Here is a 22,020-nt window from a genome sequence, read left to right as displayed (position 1 = left end):
TGGGGTGCGGGTTCGTTTCCCGCCTCAACCATTAAAACTTTTCGTCAGGAATATTTCTCAGTTGTGCCATTGGATCATGCTTGTCCGTTGTCTAGTGTTAGGTTTACAGTTTGTGTGCCATGTGCAGCTAAATGCCGAAAAACGATGTCCGTGTCATTTTTACACTGTTTATTTTCTGGGCTCTATGTATTATGGGGTAGGTTAAAATTTTCTTCTCTTTTCAGAAACAGACCGCACAGTAAAAGTCAAACGTTTTATAGCGTGCATAGAAACATGAGGTATTTCTATTTGAATTGCATGTGTACCGAGTGACTAATTGTGACTAGATGACTCATAATAGTATGACCAGTGTACATGAGTTGTAAAAATTTGGATATCATTTCAGATTTAGGAGACCAAAATTTAGATAATAAGGAGGTGATCAAATATGTCAAAATTTTGAGTGACATGATTTGTGTAGAACCCAGAAATATGCTTTGTTTAGAAGAAGGGAAAATGTATATGATTAATAATATTAGCAGTCTTCTCGACAAATACTTTTGTCGATATAATTCTGAAGAACGGAAAAAGTTCAAAAGAAGGGTGATTCTCTTTGAAAATTATAGCAGTCATAATTAGAATAGCACGAAAAAGCATGTTCTTGCATCTACTTTAGAAATTTTTCCCGCTCAAAAAACGGCTATATCATATATAAACTTTAATTTTAAAAATGGGTTCAAATAACACTTTTGATCATGTTTGATGTTCACTTAGTCGACAAAAATGCCACAGGACTCTTAGTTTTAACACTGGGGTTGTTCCTATCTGATATTTCTGAAGGGACACGAAAATAAAGTACACCAAAAAATTGAGTTTAAACCAGGGGGTCTGACAAAATCTCAAAAAAACTGTAAAAATCGTAAAAAAATGTTTTTTTGGACTTGAACTAACGAAAAACATTTGAAAATTGAGTAAATATGTGTTTCTGGCTTAAACTACTTTGATTTGATACTGAAATTGGGACAGGGCTTTAGGTCCTCATGGATTTTGTTTATCAGTTTGAACATTATTATTAGTTTAAATAGCATAACTCTGTTCTTTGTATGAGTATTGAAGAAGGGCAGTTACCGTAAAATGGGGTTAAGTTGATCACTTTCGAGTGATTCTGTTCTGTAACTCCTAGTAGAATACATGTATTATTATCCTAATATTTTTAAAACATGTACTGGTTGGATGTCTATCGAATCATACAAACGAAATTTCGACGAAATGTTCACTTAATAACAAAAACATTTAAAAAAATCAAAAAGTAGAGTTTTTGATTCCGGGTGAAGTTGATCAATTATTGCGATAAGTTTCCTAAAATAAAGAGATATGCCTTTCACTAAATTTGGGGTCACTGAATCTGGATCAAGTCTCAAAAATCTTACAACCTAATGATTTATCGATCAATTTTAAATTTGAATGTTGTAAATTACAGAACACATCACATTGAACGCCTAAAAGTATGCAATTTTCTTTGAAATTTGCAACTCGCGTACAAAAATATACATTTTGTTACTCAGAAAATGATTGTTTATCCACTAAGCAAATACAAAACTGGATTCACAGATTATATCTGGAATGTATGAAACAGTTTATTTAAATGAACTGTTGAAGGGTTCTTTTCCAAATAATAGACTATTGACAAGACTATATTGTCAATAGTCTATTATTTGGAAAAGAACCCTTCAACAGTTCGTCAAACATTTCTAAGGAACATTAAAAGCAGCCATTAGGTAATACGACGTCACAGAAATTGTGCTTATTGAAATCGAATCATAGCTTTCTTGACAGTTTATACATATGGGTACACGAATGATCAACTTCTCTCCACTGATCAACTACACCCCGAATTACGGTACCCAATGAAAATATAGACAGTTTGGACAATAACACAATAACAATAACACGAAAACGGACCGACAGAAAAGTTCCATAACAACAGCACAAATATGGTACAGAGTTTTAAAATGTCTTGAGGTTATTTAGTTTTATAGTCATTTTACAGTTGTAAACTTTTCCAATGGATTCTGGGATCAAGAAAATTGGTCTACGTTATTTATATATATACATCCAAACTAAGTTTGGGATCAAAATGTTAAAAAAAAATCCTACCCATAAAAATTCTCGATCTGATGAAGCCCAACTCGTAATCTTGCTAACTAACTGAAAATATGGTCATTATGACTGCAAACAATTCAAGGGAATTCATGGAAATATGTCATATCCACGGGCGTAGCTAGGATTTCCGTCTGGCCTTAAAAGTTGATTTACGAATTTTACACATAAACGATCATCATACACAACCTTTGCATTCTTTTTGCATGAGACGTTAAACTAACTTTTTTTCAACACTTCCACTAATGATACATGCAATCTCTTATTCCATTGAATGTTTCCTCTTGAATTACACTCAGAATTCCTCTAAGGATTGTTTCAGGAATATTATCAATGTTTATTTCAGGATCCAATTTAGAACTTCATAAACAATTTATTTTATACTAGTGGTCCCGGCAAACTTCGTCTTGCCATCAAGTAGGCTGTTGGAAAACGCTATAGATTGTCCCATACAAAACGGCAGTTCCGTTCACTTTTGTTTTTCAACTTTCCTGTTGAATATTCTGGGATTTTTATACACACAAACACGTCGGAACCCCTGACGAACAAAGCGGAGGAAGAATCATACAAATCCGTGGACCCGTTCGCAAGCCATTTCGTGACATACAAACACCATTCCATTTTTATTTATATAGATTTAACATATTTTCAGTTCTTTGGATGTTTCTGGGGCTCTGCCATACAAGTTCTATGTGGAATCAATCTCTTTGGAAGTTTTTCGTTAGACATTCCTATGCATTCCAGGATTCATTATGCATTCAAGGATTTCTTCAAAAGTTCCTTCAAAGATATCTCTGAGAAAAACTTTAACATTTATCTTAAACTTTTTATAGAAATTCTTCCTGGCATCCTTTGGAGGATTCTTCTAAAATTAACACCAATAACTACTTCAAAAATCAAGAATTACTCTTAGATCACCAACAATCCTACAGAGGTTCATAGAATAGCTTCTATTTTGTTTTTTTTTTCTAGTATTCATCTGAGATTTTTTCTAGTATCCATCTGAGGATAATTCTAAAAAATAATATATTAAGAGAGTTAAATATAATTTTGTTTTCAATAATCCCTGAAAACACATCCATGAGTTCCTTTAAGAATTCTATTTTCAGATTTTTTCAGAAAGTCGTCCAAGGATTTATCAATTTTTTTTTCTAAGAACAACTCCAGAAAACCCGTAGGAAGCATTGTATGAAGTCTTGAAAAAATCTATGCACTGTTTTTCTTTCGATGCCTTTTGAAAAATTTCTGTTTCAATATTAGGAGGAATATTCAAGGGAAGTCACAAGAATCAGGAATGAAAAAATCAATAAAAGATGTTTCAGATAAATTTTGTTATGATATCTGGAGGAAATCTAAATAATGCACGTTTTTACTTCTGGTTGAATTCATGTAACTCTTAGAAATTTAGAAATGTTAGTTTTTTGAATACGGTTTTTGAAATTTCAAACTGTTAACTTGTTTGCACGATACGCATCCACTTTGAAAAAAGCGAATCGGGTGTATTATAAAAAAATCATTTTCTTTTTCTGGGATTCCAAAGTTAAGATACTTCCATCTTAAAATTATTTGTTTCGTAGAGTTTTCATAGAATTGTTTGGAGGTAAACTTTTGAAGAAATTTTGCGAGGAGGGAAAATATTTTAAGATGCGTAAGTAAGAACTCCATGAAACAAATTGAGCTACTCGCAGGGACTGGGGTATATTATTGAAATGATTATTGAAAAAACTACTTGAAGAATCGAAAGAAAAATGTATAGTAGAAAATAAAGAGGAATCCCAGAATTAATTCATGGCGCATATTTTTTGTAAGATTTTTTACACAAGTTTAATTTTTAGTTGGACTTTAGGTAAAATCACGTTGCCTGTTGCTAATTTGATAAGCTCTTAGTTACGTTTGAAAATATTTCAATTCAACATAAGAATATAAAGATGCAATTAGTCATGGATTCTCCAGACGATACATTATTTGTTTGAAAATTTGCTCTGGTCACTGTCCCATTTTATTTATTATTGAATATTTTTCCGCGAAATGGGTCATTCCGGGTAACGTCTATACGGGGAATGTCTTTCCGGGAAATGGCATATGGTTTTCGGGAAACGTCTTTCCAGGAAATGGTATAAAATCAACTGATCACAGTTCCATAAGATTTCATTACATACAAAATTTGCAACAATATCACACTATTATACGTCACCCACTTTTATGGGTCAATTCCATTTGAAATACATGTAAAACAGAGTGGCTAATAATCGTTATAAGGTGACCCATAATAGTGTGAACAGTTTTAATTAACGTTATTTGCCTCAACTTTTGTCAAATTAAAGTTGGTACATAAATCAAGTCATGCTGAATAGGAACTTTTTCAACCCCTGGGAAGTCTATGAACATAATGTAAAATTCATACATCATGCTCAAATGACAGACATTCAGAAACTCTTGGTACTAAACAAGGAGTTAAGTACGGTGACAGCCTGAAGCCCTTAGCCGAGTTGTAACGACTGCGGCTACAAAGGAAAGCCATGCTTAAGGTGTCTTAATTCGATTCTCGGTCGGTCCAAGAACTTTTCGTAATGTAAATTTCCACGACTTCCTAGGGCATATCATCGTGTCTGCTACATGATATACGTAAAAATGTCAATTTCGGCAACGAAAGTTCTTATAGAACACGAAGCTAAATGGCAAGAGTGTTTTGTTCCAGTGTAAAAATATTGTTTGAAATTGGTTCCAACATGCTGCCTTAAGGTGAAGATGAACCAAAGCCAAACCTCAAATTTTCAAGAGCACGAAACTGGAGAACCGAACATTCGTTCAGGCTGAAAACTTAATCGATTGAACACCAAATTGTGACCAATCGACGAAGTTTTCAGCTCAAATGGGTGTTCGATTCTCCAGATCCGTGTTCTTGAAAATTTGAAGTTTGGTTTCGATTCTACTTCACCTTAACCCTCTAATACCCAACCCCGCCTTTAGACGGGGTACACTTTGGAATTTTGTGTATTTTTTCATAGCTCGGAAATTAAAATGATTTTATTTTTGGCTTAAACCTTAACTCATAACACGCATATAAGAAAAGTTTTTTATGATTTTTGAAAATTATTTGTATTATTAAAAATTGTTTGAAAAATTGTATTCTTATATAACCTACAAATGCCTGGGATTCATTTAACGTGTATTATAAAAAATCGTACCTTTTATATTTTTCTACGATCAACCTATCACAGAAGAAGAGCCTGATGGTATTGAAATGATTTCAAACCTGTTTTTCCGTTAGTTACACGGAAAACAAAAAATGTTCCAGAAAAAAATTAAAATAATTATATTTTCAAAAGTATAGTAAAAACTCAAATTTTTATTATTGTCAAAAATCAGTATCCAGAAGAGGCTTTAAGAAAAAATTTAAAAGGATAGGGATGTTCAAAAATAAAAATAATAAAAATCAAAAACCAAAATTCATAAATTTGCGAAGAAAAATAAATCATTGCCCAAACCGTGTTTAGAATGATTTTAGATAACGAAAAATAAAATTAGGTCGCAAACAAAAATTTGGGTATTAGAGGGTTAAGTAATGCCAGCTGTAGTGTGAAGTATGCCAGACTTGTAATTCTGATAATTTGGACGTTCAATTCAATTCAAAATTTGGAGATAGTTGCAAATGATACTATACAAAGTGCGCGGAAAGAGTAATACAATAGGGCAACCCAACTAACAATTTTAGCGCTATAAGCCAGGATTATTTGCTTTGTGCTGTATAACAGTTGAATTGAAGCAGCGAACGCAGCAAAAAATGAAAGCTGTCAAAAATAGAACGATTAGCGTTAATACAGCTGTAACGCAAACGTTTGCAGCTACAAATCTTAGCTGAAAAAATTTCGTCAGTTATCGCTTTTGCTGCTTTCACTAAGCTGTAACTCAACACCGTAAAAGTTAGCAACCTAATGATGTGGAATAAAACTCGCCATCATCAATCCTGCTGCTTCTATACTATGATTTGTTATGCTGCTCAATATATATTTAAGAAGCGCTTTGTCGTTAGTTATACAGTGAGCATACAGCAGTATGCTGTAAAACAACAACTTGTGGCGCATCTACTCAGCTTGTTGAATGTAAACACTGCGTTTGACGTTTCGCACCCTTTTACAGCCTGATGAAGTGGTGTAAGCGTGGCTATGGCATCTTTTACGATCATTATAAAATATTGTGTGAACCGTTTTCGAGGTAGAACAAAACGGTGTGTTTTCTTTGTCTTTCGATATAGACTGTGGTGGCAACAAGGACAGCGTCGAGACTTGTGGATGCAGAGATCGTGAGTTCGATTTCAAGCGGTGGCAGGTAACGTTGGGAACATTAAATTTAGATACTTATTATATGAATTCCGGAAGCTGTGAAACAGCTTGAAAATAATATTTAATCAATAATACAGCGAAGCTGTATAATAATTATTCAACAGTTGCGAAATGGTTGAGAAAGCGCCTTCCGATGTTACACAGCTACTTGTCGTATAACTGTCGAGATAGAGCAATGATCGGTATGAATAAAGAGCTGCCAACACAGCTTTAGATTCGCCAGATTTGTTGGTAAACGGATCGCATATAAGCTTTCGTTCGTATGTACAGCGCCTTTACTCAGCATAAAGCCGTATAAAAGGGCCTAGAGCATGTTTAAATTTGCTCTAAATGTTATTTGGGAAGTCACTAGTTGTTGAACAAACTAATTTCTGGACAAATCTTGAATACTTCCTGAAAAAAGCATGTTCAACATTTGGGTAGAAATGACCCTGATCAACAATTGACGACTGTATTTTAACTAAGCGAATGTCTCGGTTACAAATTCAATTGAAAATTTTCCACACTAGTTTTTAGTGTATGTGATACATCACCTACTCATGAAAGTATTCAACTTAAACTCTCTACACGTCATAATGATAATAATAAATTATGTGAAACATTATCTAGGTATTTCCGACTTATGTTTGGGATGGACTCAACGAATGTTCATCATTATATTGGAGAAATCTGAGTAAAAAAAAAACTATTGAATTTTTAAGATTAAGAAGAATATCGAATATCTTCTTCTGCAAACCTTAATTACAACTGCATCGCATATCTTCGTTATCTTAATAGTAGAATAGAAAATCATCTTTATTATAAAATATCAGCATTATACAAACCATTATTCCTACTCTACTCTTCCGAGCTACACAAATCTATAATCTACAAACTACGGACAAATAATCTACATTCACGCACGGCACCAATCCAATCAATGATGCCTTCCATAGTACGACCGATCCTGCTCGTGTCGTGCCCCATCCTGGTGGTAGTTGTTATTCCTGGACCCTCCTATGTTCACCGAATACTGTCTCCGTCCGGCCGAATTGTTCGTCCCGGACGTCTCCTGTTGCGCTTCCAGGTCCCGAACGATCTTGATCGGCGTAGAGCTGACGTATTTGTCATCCTTGCGATCACTGCTGGGATTCCGTTCCGTGGACGCTTTGTAGGGAGCCTTCGTTGGGTAGAACGGATCGTAACGGTTCGGGTACTTGTTGTAGTTGCGATAGCGCAGATCTACAGTGGGAGGCGTTCGGACGACTTCCGGAAGTGTTGCGTAGTAGATGATGCGACGGTTTCTCGTTGGGACGTAGGGAGGAATGACGGGAGCATCCAGGACGTCGTTCGTCAGAAGATAGTTTCGATCCCGGTAGTATGAAGGAACATCAAACCTTTTGTCCGGATAGTAGTAGTAGCTGGGAAATGAGTATCTTGGGAAGTAGGTATCGTAGTCGTTGTCATACCGTCGCTGGTAGTACATGTCGAACCGGTGGGGAGCCGGTGGATGCATCCGATCCATCATATCCCGATGGTATTCGTCGTACTTGTTGTAGATCTTAGGATACATAGGGGACTGGGAGTGGGACGAGTATGAATCGTAAGCCCTTGGCGCAGCTGGGTATTCGTAGAATAGTCGGGCCAGTGGTTTCCGATACAATTCGGGAACAATCTTTTCCTTGTCTTCACGAGCCTCCGATTGATCTGAACTGAGCTTCTTCTGTGTGATGAAGTTTACCCGAGGAGCTCTCGCTTTGATTCCTTCGCTCATCATGGAAGCTTCCGCTTCGGAATCCATTTCTTCTTCTTTCACCGGTTTCTTCACCTGGTACGGGGTTTTCACCCAAGTTTCCATGGTGCGTTCGTTCATTCGTTGGTGCTCTGGAGTGGGAAGTTCTTCCGTTGGCTTCAATTCATCAGTTACACCGTCATTCTCATCCGTAGTACTTCTCCGTTGTCTTTTGTGCGTCGGACGATCTCGATTATTTTGACCTTCTTGATCTTCCATCTGAGGTCTGAAATGACTTCTCAATCCAGGAGACTCCAAAACTCGGTAAGGCACTTCTCGTTTGTCACGAATCGCTCGATAATAAAATGGTTCCAGTAAACTTCGCCGTTCGTAGAAATCATCCTCTGGGTTGATTTCGGTCCCAGCCGATTCTAAGTCGTACCCCTCCATAATCTCCATGTCTTCTGGAATGTGCATTGAACTGACCACGCACACCGTCAACAGCAGTACCGTCAACGAGGTCGCGCGCGCATTCCACAGGTGCGCCATTTCCGTTCAAAATCTGGCAAAAGAAACAGAGATGAAAGCATTAAAAATCTAATCAAACTGTATCAATCAGCTTCCCATTTACAAAGTTGGGAAATTTTGAATAAAAGAGCTGCACCGCAGATTAGATTGCCAGATCCAATCATGCTTCTTTATTACTGCTGAAATTGAAATCAGTAACTATTGTCCAACCGGAAGTGCTTAATAGAAAACGAGAAACAAAGCATCCAACACATGTCGCTGGTCATTCCCATTTGTATTGGGCCGTTGTCACCTGTGCTATTCAATCGGGGGATTGGTTGGATGAGTTTTCGTCACTGACATGGGTGTTGGCGTCAAGGTCAATCCCAGAAGGGGTACCTTTTGTTATGCATCGTTTTGTCTAGTCTATTAGAGGTTTACGTCATTCGACGCTTTACATTTTCATCATCCGATGCTCATATTACTCCATGGTTCCTGGAAATTGGAAAGATAACTCAACGTCTGAAAGTTTAATGTCTGCATACATGTTCGTGCCGTTTTCTAGATAACGCATTAAATATTGAAAATTTAAACTTCAATTATAAATGTCTAACTACGTTCAACAAGGCCCGGATTTGGGGGGGTGCCAAGGGGGCAAATGCCCCGGGCCCCCCCATGAAGGGGGCCCCCCGAGGAATCAAAATTAAGAACAAAAAACTTTTTGAAACACCTTACAATATTTTCTCTTTAGACATTTGGACATATAATTCTAACGTAAAGTTAACTTTCCAATACTTGAGTATTTTTTTTTTTCTTTGCCTAATCTCACAGTATGGTTTGGTCAATTATCATGCTTCGATGTATTACAAAAAATATGAATATTAGGCCAAAATCTTCTAAATTCTACTCTAATAAGTTTAAAAAAAAATTTGGAATTAAAAATTCGCTCAAAGTTTTTGCAGGGTCCGAAGAAATACGGCTAAACCTGCAAAGCACTGCTCATTCCAAAGAGTTTATCAGGTTCCTATCAGAACCTTAAAATTTTAACATATTTGCAATTCTATCAGAAATTTGCAGCGTAAGGGAAATTCTTATTTCTAAATACATTTTTTTGTATTCCGTAGTTTATGAAGTTTTATTTGAATTCAGTTAAAGCTTAGAAAAAAAAAATTTGAATATAATTAATAGAATATACAGTACTGCCAAGAATAAAGTACATGAAGATCGATTTTCATACAATAATGTTCAAGTTTAGGGAACTGTATAAAAGCTTCTAACGTGAACTACGTCTCAAAAATAACTTGAAATTTGATTTATAGAAAATTAATAAAATTATATTCAAGAGTTTGGAAGCTAATAAAAATATTATTTTGAGAAAAATGACAACATTTGCAAATTTGAATATTTCTGAAATGTGAACATTTAGCAAAAGACATGTTTTCTGTTTGCAAAATATCTAAGTATCAAAATTTTGATATTTTTGTCAAAATGGGTGAAGTTTAAGTACCTAGACATATTTGCATAGAATTAGATGATTTATTTATAAATCTGATTTGAAGCTACAGTTAACTCTCTCTTACTCGATATTCCGTATCTCGATATCGAGCTAGAGAACCATAATAAAAGTTGGTTTTCATGGCTAATTCGATGGTCCCATGGATCGCAGTTGCACTGGTTTTGTGTTAGGCGGCATCCACAAATTACGTAACGCTAAAGGGGGAGGGGGGGAGTAGGCTCAAGTGTTACGGCTCATACAAAAATTTGAAATTTTTCATACAAAAAGCGTTACGGAGGGGGGGAGGGGGTCGGAAATTTCCAATTTTAGCGTTACGTAATAAATGGACGCTGCCTTATGTAACTTGATACCTCCCTAACTCGATGGTCCCTTCAATATAGAGTTAGGGAAAGTTTACTGTATTTCCAACAAGCAGTTCAAATTTCAGATCAATCGGCCTTGTGTACTTTATTTTTGCTAGTAGGGAAAAAGCATAAATTTTCGACCTACAAGAAATCTGAATGGAGTCAAAAGGAGCTTTGGAAAAACGACTTTGAAGGTAAAAAGAGATTTTTAACTCCATACAAATTATATAGAAGCCAATCTCCTAAAAATTATTATATTTTTCCCTTTGGACGCAAAAATCACATCAAAACATTGTTGGAAAGCTTAAAAACAGTCGAATTTTTCAATGTTTATAGCAAACAAACGAAAATGTCACTCACACTACTTTGAATTTGGGCCCCTCATATGTTTGGACCGACCATCTCGTTCAAAACTCAAATACAATGCGTTAGTTTGTGGAATCCCAAAACGTGCTGAATTTTGTATAAAGGAGCCCCCTTCATGAGAACTGACCCGGGCCCCCCGAAGCCCAAATCCGGCACTGCGTTCAACTAGACTAGACAGTACGAATCCGCAATCCAACAAAATTCAATAGTGATAACCAGAGCAATTCGATGTTCAAGAAAATATCGTAGAACAGGATTTGAACAAGCTTATTCAGGGGTTAATTTCTGAGAAAATTGAGTGTATCTCTCATTAATCGCTCTCTGTAACATCCATGATCCGCAACACATCATGAGAGTCCGTTTATCGTCTACTGATACAGCTCTGAATATATCGGGAGGATAATAGTGTATGATAAAACTCATCATCCAGTATTGTAAAACATCTACAGCCAATAGTAAATAAGTGAGAAAATGGGTTTTATCATCACTCTTTCTTTGGGGCTCTCCTTTAAGGTTGCTATTTATCAATCTTACGAAACATTTGCGATCATGGGCCGATACAGATGCGACGTTTTTCTTCGTTTGCTTTGATCGTGCTTCGAAATCCATTATATAAATCCATTATATATTATATGAGCTTATATCAAGTTCTCTTAGAGCAGGGGTTTTCAGCCTTCTCGGCTCGTGGAACACTTTGTGAAATAAAATAATCAGCCGAGTGGAAGTTTGAACAGCTATCGTAAAACTATCTATTACATATACATTGATGTGAAATTTGCGAAAAAGTTACATGTCTTCTCGGTGAGAATCGAACTCATGACTCCCTTTTCGAGAGCGCATTATTTATAATGTATTGAAAGTTGTTGCGTGTAGCACCTGTTATTCAACATCACTCAGTTTGCAATCTGGACTTTTTACATGCTTAAATCGCCCCTATAATACGAAAATCACGTAGTAAGATTTATGTTGGCCAATCATTCATTAAGCTGAAGATGATTCTAAGCCAAACCTGAAATTTTCTAGAACTCAAGTCAAGAGAACCAAACATTCGTTTAAGCTGAAAACTTGATCGATTGACAACTACCGAAAAGCTAAACATTACATATACTTTGCAATTGGATTAAATGGACAAATTGATGTGAAGTTTTGCCAAAAAGTTACACGTCTTCTCAGTGAGAATCGAACTCGCAAAAAAGGACGCGAAAAAGGACCACGTGATTATTGAGCTGAAATCGAATTCAGGTTAACTTCTGCGTTCATGAGTCCTCTCATGGCGTAGGGGAAACGCGCCCTAACTAGAGATCAGGGAGTCGTGAGTTCGATTCTCACTGAGAAGACGTGTAACTTTTTCGCAAAACTTCACATCAATTTGTCCATTTAATTCAATTGCAAAGTATATGTAATGTTTAGCTTTTCGGTAGTTGTTAAACTACCACTCGGCTGGTTAGCCGTAAAACCACGATTCATAATTAAAAACAAGTATTGATCGATTGGTTTCTATCAAGTTTTTAGTTTTACTCACAACTCTACTGACCCGTCCGAACACAACAGGCAAATTTTTTTTCGCTTGTTTTGTAGCGCATCTTCCTCGCTCATTTTTCGTTGCAACTTTGCCTAGTATATTTTTCGCTCTCTCACAAAGAGGCAAAGACAGCACGTTGCTTAGAGCAACTACCGAACTCTGGTGATGTTGAGGAGTATTATGAAGCGAGTTTCTCTAACGAGATATTTCTTTATTAAACCTATATTAATGTGTTTGAATGGATTAGCCACAAGTTCAGCACACACGGTTCTCGAGTTCAACACTTCAGACATTTGATAAAATTCGTGAAATATTCTTAATTCTGTATCACGGTGTCAAAATTTTGATTATTGTCGAAGTTCCTTGTTCTTCATATATTTTTTCGTCGACAAAACATTCACACCCAGAAAGTTTCAAAATATTCTGTAATGGTAATTTGGGGTAAATAATCTCAAGTCAATTTTGAGAGTTGTTTTCCATACTAAATTTAAAAAAAAAACATTTTTGCAGCATAAACTGTCCCATACAAAATGTATGAGAAAATTTTCCTATACATAATATAAATCATCATCCAATAACAAAACTTTAGCCCAAATGTTGAACGTTTCCTTAAAAATATCCGAGGTATATGAAAGTTCAATAATGATCGAAATTTTGACACAGTGTGTAAAACATTCGTAAAAATTGTGTTCTGTCATCCGCCATAACGCCGAAAACAACATAAAGTGAGAATGAAAAATATAAATTTTCAGAAGTACAAGTCTAGAGAACAAAACAGAGGTCTTATATGAAAATTTAATCTCAGCTTATTATAATTTAAACCGTATTTTAAAGCAAAAAGTTGAGATATTTTGAGATTTTGGTACAAATTTTTAAAAACTCTCGCAGAGCACCAACTGCTGCTAGAGATTTTTAAAAATTTTGAGTTCAATCCGAATGCGAAAAAAATTCTATCGATTTTTTAGCACATTGTCGTTATCTTAATTGATGATATCGATAAGTGATTATTCAAATATTACGCAACGCAAAATTTTCCAATTTCAGACCTCCTCCCTCACTCACGTTACTACTTTCGTATGGAAAATTTAAAATATGTGTATGAGACATAGTTTGATTGAAATTTCCCGATTTAATGTATTTTTTCTCGTATTCATTAGGAATAGCTACAAGCTGATAAATTGCATGCAAGTTGACTTAAATGAATAAATAATGCTTTTTTAACAATCAGAATCTCAAAACCAGACGTACTATGACATTTACGAAAACGGCAGTAAGTTCAGCAATCCAATTTTAAGTAAATATCGGTATTTTTTACTTGAGACAAAAACTAGTTCCGCACTGAAATTAATCGATCAATAACATCATTACAGATGTACACGTAGTGATCAAAGGATGAATGCAGTATTACAACAAACGATTGGGTACACCCCAACCTCTTTTTACGACCGTTATCGGGAGGTCGTAAAAAAATCGGTCGTAAAAAAAATCAGGGTTATAATTATGTTTTTGAAAAATACAACGTCTAGATGCGGAAATACTGATTCGAGATATTCGGCAAAGTTGAAGCATGGGTTGAAAACTTTCCAAAATGGCCGTTCAAGTTTTCATATTTTGGCAATAGATGGCAAGACTGCTCGATTGTTATCAAAAGAGCCAATTTTATGAGGGTGTGATATGCAAATACCAAAAAAAAAATAAAGACAACGAATGTTCACCAAAGTTGAAGAAAGTGTTGCGTGCCATATTGTCGGCCGAATCACAAATGTTCATGTGGCTGGCAACACTGTTTGAGAAGAATAAAGTAAAGATCAAAACCATCAAACTTGAGCGGAACAGAATAATATAATGCTTAGCAACATAACAATACTCTTCAACTGCAGTCCAGTTTTTCATGAAGGGTTCAAAATTTTTTTCGTAGCTGGCAACACTGCTTAACCCTCTAATACCCAATTTTTTATTTTCGATTTAAGTATTATTTTTCGTTATCTAAAATCGTTCTAAACACGTTTTGGGCAATTATTTAATTTTATTCGCAAATTTTTAAATTTTGGTTTTTGATTTTTATAATTTTTATTTTTGAACATCCCAAGCTGTTTTCATTTTTTCTTGAAGCCTTTTCTAGTGGTTGATTTTTGGCAATACTAAAAAATTAAATTTTTACGGCACTTTTAAAAACATTAATTCTCGATTACTTTTTCAAATCGACGTAAGTAGCTTTCATACGGTTTTGAGAAAATTAATTCATAAGAATCACAACCTGTATTTTAAAACTGTTTTAAAATGAATCACCTTTTTAACATTTTTTCACAGTGTACACCACTTAAATTTTGCATACAATCAGCTCGCGTTCAAAAACTACGTAGTTTCTATTATTTCCCAAAATAAAATAATTATACAAAATGATAAGCCGTTTCATCAAGTTACTTTCGACGTTTTTCTACCAGTGTAAAATCGGCTCAAGTAGTGTTTTATTTTGATTCGTGGTTAAGTCACTTTGTCTCTCCATACAGCGGGGCGGCGAAAGTAGTGGTTAGGTTGCGAAAGTTGAAAATCTTACTTTCGTCGTTTTGTAAATCCGGAAATTAAACGTTTTAAAAGTGAAAAGTTGAGTTGGTACAGAGCGGTACGTGTAGAATTCTGCTGCTTAACACGTAGGATCGATAAAGTAAGTTTGTATACTTTTTTGACTTGAGTCTGTATGAATAAGTTTTCGAGAATTTTTTTAATTTTTTTCGGAGCGTATTTTATTTTCCGTGTAACTAACGGAAAAACAGGTTTGAAATTATATTAATACCACCAGGCTCTTCTTTTGTGATAGGTTGATCATAGAATAAAAGGTACGAATTTTTATATTACACGTTAAATGAATCCCAGGCATTTGTAGGTTATATAAGAATGCAATTTTTCAAACAATTTCTAAAAATACAAAAAAGTTTCAAAAATCATAAAAAACTTTTTTAATATGCCTGTTATGAGTCAAAGTATAAGCCAAAAATAAAAACATTTTGATTTCCGAGCTACGAAAAAATATACAAAATTCCAAAGTGTACCCCGTCTAAAGGCGGGGTTGGGTATTAGAGGGTTAAGTGAAATTGCGCCACCAGGCAGTACAAGTGTGCATGCAACTATTGTTTTGCGGATATCTCAGGATCCTGACCACTTAGAAAGATGGCCTCTTCGGCAAAGTTGTTCAATAGCTCAAGGACTTTCATTATAAAAGCTATGAGATTCAAAATTTTGCCACCAGGCGGCGCTAGTGAGCATAGAACTTTTGTTTTGCGGATAGCTCAGGATCCTGACCATTTAGAATGATGGCGTCTTCGGCAAAGTTGTTCAGTAGCTCAAGGACTATCATTATTCTAGCCTAGAAATTCGAGATTTTGCCACCAGGCGGCGCTAGTGAGCATAGAATTTTTGTTTTGCGGATATCTTAGGATCCTGGCCACTTAGAAAGATGGCCTCTTCGGCAAAGTTGTTCAGTAGCTCAAGCGTTATCATTATAAAAGTTATGAGATTCGAAATTTTACCACCAGGAGGCTAGTGAGCATAGAACTTTTGTTTTGCGGATAGCTCAGGATCCTAACCATTTAGAATGATGGCGTCTTCGGCAAAGTTGTTCATTAGCTCAAGGACTATCATTATAAAAGCTATGAGATTCAAAATGTTGCCACCAGGTGGCGCTATGCTCACTAACGCTACCTAGTGGCAGATCTCCACATTTCAATGACCACCATATGTTAGCCCTTGAACTACTGAACAATTTTGCTAAACATCATTATTCTCTATTTTTAATACTTTTTAAGATAATGATCATTTATAAAAACGGTCGTTAATCTGAATTTCGGTCGTAAAAAAGTGGTCGGAAAAAGAACCTTCGGTAAAAAAATGGTCGTAAAAAGAAGTTGGAGTGTACCTCGAAGGTTCAAATTTTTAAAAAAAAAGTTAAAAAGTCAACTACTGTGTTAGAATATCTAACAACTCCGATGAGAACAGGCTTTCAACGTTACATATGCATCCTGCTGGTCCCCTAAGATATGATAATAAGGTTCATATTCACGTAGGGAGACTTACGACTTCAGCACCATTCGACTATTATCGGCAATCAAATTTCAAACGCCAAATTCACAATATTATTCTATCAAAACACGTCAATGAAAACATTCAGATGATTCTTTGTTCTGTCCGCTTCCCACTGACGAGATTTCCGAGACTGAACAAACAATACCGCCAGATATGTCATCAATTCAAATGAACTCGCCTCAAAATGCGACTGATTTGGAGCTGCCGAAGTGATTCACCAGCAGTTCTTATGGGAAAGTTGCCGAACAGAATTAGGCTGCCGACAATAGTCACACTGACAAAAGATGTTCGCAGCGTTGTAAAAACGTTCCCAAAAGCATTTTGACAAGTCTGCCGGTGTGAATCGATAGAGGATTGAGCAACGCATAAATGTAAACAGACAAACACGGAATTTATCTGCTGATGTCCGAGAATATCACAAAAGAAGTACGGCATCGGCTTAGACTGCCGAGAATACGTAAATTCCCCTAGCTCATAAGGGATGGTACACAAATTATGTCACGCTAAATTTCAACTTTTTTGACCCCCTCCCCCCCCCCCTTTGTCACGTTTTTTGTATGAGTCCTCCAAAAATTTTGTAAGGCTTGTCACGCTTGGCTTGACCCCACCCCCCCCCCCTTGGAGTGTGACGTAATTTGTGCACGACCCCTAAAATTATGTTCTAAAAAGTTGAATAATGTAGAATAACTAAATACGCTTGTAGATTTACAGACAATTAATTGATGGAATTCATGGATATATTCGAAACATAGTTGTAGGTGATAAAAAAACGGGCAGAACTATATTCTATGATCCTGTCTATTAGGTATTTTCTAAGAAAATTTTAAAGTTTCTGATAATGTTGCCACATTATTTATATTACTGAGATGAGCCAGCCTCGGGCTGCAAATCTCGTTAATAAAGATAATAATAATTATTATTATTATTTATATTGGATTTGAAAAAGCTGAAACCAGACAACAAGTTTTCTATGGACCAGCCTATGTAAACATAGGAAAAAAAGTTATAAATCGATTATTTTCAGAGGAATTTATGACATTTAGTCGAATGACGTTTGGTCAAATGACATTTAGTCGGTATTGCACAGTGATTGCGTTAAATGTGTTTTTTTTACATTTTTTGCTATCATGTTTCTCATTCAGGCTGATTCTGCGAGTCGAATGAATTACGACAAGCTGATTTCAAATGGAAGCAACTCAAAATTTGACACCTAAGTTGACTCTTTTCACCTTCGTCAGAAGCGTTTCATAAATGTAATGGCCACTGTATTCGACGTGTTAAAGTGAATTTTATGCAGACATTTCGAGGTGACTAAATAGCACTATGCCCGTTCTAAGTCTATGGTCGCAACATTTCAAATGTTCAACCAAGTTCGTACTCTTTAAAAGTTTAATATCTGAGAATCAGAAAAGTGTCCAAGCACTCATGCCGAGTATCGTTGGGTAAGTATCAGCAGTTATAAATGAAGAACAATCAATCAATCAACATCGGTGAACTTGAAAAAAACTATTTTGAATTACTTATGAAATAAAACGGCCTGTCTTTCTATCCAACGGCAGCTGAAGGACAATATAACAGAAGAAAATAAATAAATTCCTTCGACCAAATGTACTTTCAACCAAAAATCTTTCGACGGAATGCCCTAACTTTTATCGTACCGAGCAAAGTCCAACATCAAAATGAAAGCAAGTTGAAAACATATGTTGTTTTCAGCATCAAGCTGATATCATAATTTGATATCAATTAATCAATAAAGTATTCAATATCATATTTTGTTTTCGTTTTGGTATCATTTTTAATTTTTGTTTATATATTTTTTATTTAATTATAAATTTATTCGTGCTGCATGTTTCAATACTATGAGAATATAAAAATAAAGCAGCCACGTTTTAATATCAATCGAAAATACATATATCTCAGTGAGTTCTCAATGATAGCAGAAAATGTTTTCAATTTGCTTTCACTGACAGCAAAAAGAGTTTTCAATTTGATTTCTTGGGACCTTTTATTGCTTAACCGTTAAAACAACCAAACTGGCAGCAAACTAAGTTGTTTCTCTTTCATTCATTCTTCATAATTTGTTAGACAAGCCAAAAAAAAAACCATAAATGGACAAAATTTGTTGCTGAAAGCTAATTTAGTCGAACACAAGCTTAATTATTCATAAGCTTGATTCTCCAAGATTCTTGAATTATTTTACACAACACTAAGAGGCATTTTTGCTTAATTCTGGCCAAAATTATCACAAAAGTTAGATATATTTCTAACCAAATCTAGGGTAAGAATCCTCACAGAATTCTGGATGAAACATGTTGAAGGGTTATCATAGAATGTTAGTTGGTACTCTCACAAAATAATTTTCACATATAAAGTTGATTGCTGACTGAATTCTGAATAGGATTATTGTGAAATCGACATCTTAAAGAGGGAAAAACATTTTTTGAACCGAATTTCATTAGATGTTACAAAAAATTGGAATAGCTAGAACAATGACCCGCAGAGCAATATTTGTTTCTGAGATTTGACCCGCGATACGAAAAAGTTGGGCAGGCCTGGTCTAAAACTTCACTGAAGCATGTTCAGTCAGCTCTCTCCAACTCAATATTCGGTATCTCGATGTCGAGTTATAGAATCATACCCAAGTACCATTAGTACGCAAATTCGCCTTTTTTACCTTATAAGGCTTATATAGGGTATGTAAGCCTATATAAGCACGCAGGACGAATTAAAGTGCCATTTGGTTACCTGGGTAGTAGAAGTTGGTTTTCATGGCTGCCTCGATGAACCGCAGTACACAATCAGTGTGCTCTATAGCTCGATACCTCCGTAACTCGATGGTCTGTACAGTATCGAGTTATAGGGAGTTGACTGTATACCATAGTTCTTACAAATAAGAAAATTGACTATTTAATTTCTTTAAAAATGTGAACCATTCTGAATAACACTAAACAAGAGGTCTAAATAATATCAGCAACTATGTAAAAGACACTTTTCGTCTAATGTTTCATTCATTCAAGACATCGTTCCGCGTAAATCTGCTCTCAGGATCATAGTGCACGGTTAACGTTAGTGTTCAGTTAGTTTATAACTATTGCATTTAATGAATTTTAAGCCACATCCACGATGAGAGAGATGTGCAGCGAAATCTATGTGATATTACAATTAATTATTTTTGCTGTGAAGTCCTCGTCATTAGTTTCTCATTGGTTTTAACAAGTTTTCAGCATTTCATTAAATATCACTAGCATTTATGATTGTTAACCCTTTTTTTAATTTTTTGTAAGTTTTGCTAAAAACCATCACAAATCCGGCGCCCAATGTTCTTTCAGTCACTTTATGTAATGTATCATCATTCATTCCACCTGCAATCCCAAAACTTTCACTAGCACAATACTTCCCCCCAAATGCCAGAGAACGTACCGAAACTGCACAGCAAAACCGCAGAACATCCAACCCGAACCGAACGCAATACCTAACTAAGCTGCGCCAAACTCTTGCCACCGTATGTCGATCATCGCGTCACACCACATCAGAACTACCGGTGGAAAAATCTGCAAAAAAAAGCTAGAAAACCTGAAAAGCGTCCGCAACCAATGCATGGGTGAGTTATTTCCCAGAACACAAAAGAGTTGTTCCTCTTTTTTTGCTACTTCTAACTCGGGCTCGATACAATTTGAATAGGACGGAGCAAAACGTCACATACCACCCGCACCTGTAATTACCGCGTGCCGTCACATGTGAAGTTAGAACCTGAACTATTCTATTATTGTTAATACCAGGCATGTAATACAACATGAAAGCCTAACTTGAGTGAAATGCGTTTTAAATGGGGCACAGTCGAGAACTTTTGGGTGTTCAAGAGCAACATTACAGATTATTACAAATTACTTTCTGTTCAATTATATTCACTAGTCTCTTAGAGCTGTTTAATAAAATCGCATCGGGACTTAGGGGACGGTGGGGAGTTGGTGATAATTAGACTGATGCAAATTTTGAAATTTCTATTCCCCTATGCTTAAACGATCTCAATTATGATAAAAATCATTCTCCCAAAATTTGAAGTGATTTGGAGGAAATTTAATTGTGCACACGCCATTTGAAGTTTATATGGAAATTACTATGAAAAAGACAAACCTTTTGTATTCAGTCTTCTAATTGCTCGTAATAATAATTTATGGAAAAGTGAACACACTCTTCTCAAGTGAATTCTTCCCAGCTACAACTTTGTCGAAGACCACATTTTGATTGGACGTAAGGATAATTTATTATCATTGATAAAAAAAAGTCTAAATCATGCTGAGATGATCATTAAATTACTTTCAGAGCAACACTGCGTTTTTTCTGTAGACCATAGTAGCCTGGATTACTTTGATCTACTCTTCCCGCCAGGAGCACCACTGTTGCCTACCGAGTAGTTGGTTAAGCATGCAAAATGCAAACCCACTTTATTATTATGAATAGCAATTTATCCTGACGTCCAATCGAAATGTTGTTTTCGGCAAAGTTGTAGCTAAAAGGATTTCGCACGAAAAGAGTTTGTTCACTTTTTCATAAAAAATCATCACGACGAGAAAGAAGGCTTTACACAAAAGGTTGGCGTTTTCCATAGTAATCTCCATATAAACTTCAAATGGCGTGTGCACAGTCAAATTTCTTCCGAATCACTTCAAACTTTGGGAGGATGCTATTTACCATAATAAAAATCGTTTGAAGCCAAAATTTCAAAATTTGCATCACTCTAATGACCATTCTGTGCCAAGCTTATAGGAACGCACTTTAGGGCAGAGTTGCAATATCAGCAGAGAGTCATATCAGCTGATGGCCTAAAACTATCAATATCACTTTCGAGCTATCAATATCATTTTGAGTTGACAACTAACAGCAGTGAAGCGACACCGCCCTCTAGGTGACCAACAAATAGTTGCCATCAATGCACTGCACTGTCAAAAATATCGTACTCATAAGTTGCCGTTTTATTAGCTTAATTTAAGACTCAACTTAACCTTTCAGTAATATCCATATTCTATCACCATCAGTGCACTGAGAATGGAGTAACCAGCATGATGTTGATGATATACAGAATGATCTGAGTTGTATCGTAGTCGGCTAGTCGGAATCAGCAAATTTTAAGCATTGATAGTGACAGCGAGCAACTCTGCTTTAGGGAACAATTTTTTATATCCTGCAAATAAAGAATAAAATAATATGTTAATCTGTCCACAGTTCGAGAAGTCTCCCTTCTGCGCCTACGGTAGCCAGTATTTATAGCTCAGAAATCCCGTAGGTACGAACAAGTAAAAGGTACCAGAGTCATAAGAAATATCACTTGAGATAGGTAGACATGACACAATTATGTTTGATTTATACTTTTCGAGAATTGAAACGATTTAGTTACTAACAAATCTATAGCCGATTCTTCCGGTCATTGAGTCCGAATGACTACAACCGGTATATGTTAAACGGTGCAAACCTCTTCATTTATAATGTTGAAT

The 22,020-nt window shown here is 35.6% G+C and overlaps 1 protein-coding gene across 1 annotated transcript; it reads right to left on the bottom strand.

The window, feature by feature from the left end:
• Positions 1-7,243: 7,243 nt before the first annotated feature.
• On the bottom strand, positions 7,244-20,066 carry LOC5576701. Its single transcript, XM_001662789.2, has 2 exons — positions 19,949-20,066; positions 7,244-8,755 (listed from the first exon to the last, which is right to left on the bottom strand). Exon 2 carries the CDS (start codon positions 8,740-8,742, stop codon positions 7,399-7,401), a length of 1,344 nt encoding a protein of 447 aa, XP_001662839.1. The 5' UTR covers positions 8,743-8,755; positions 19,949-20,066; the 3' UTR covers positions 7,244-7,398.
• Positions 20,067-22,020: the final 1,954 nt, after the last annotated feature.

This window comes from Aedes aegypti, chromosome 3 (genome assembly GCF_002204515.2).
Source record: "Aedes aegypti strain LVP_AGWG chromosome 3, AaegL5.0 Primary Assembly, whole genome shotgun sequence".
NCBI classification, from domain to species: Eukaryota; Metazoa; Arthropoda; class Insecta; order Diptera; family Culicidae; genus Aedes; species Aedes aegypti.
Note: the sequence above shows the minus strand (reverse complement) of the source record. Positions and strands in the feature narration are given on the sequence as shown.

Coding starts and splice junctions, on each gene's coding strand:
- LOC5576701 (XM_001662789.2), bottom strand. CDS start 8,742: ATGGCGCACCTGTGGAATGCGCGCGCGACCTCGTTGACGGTACTGCTG.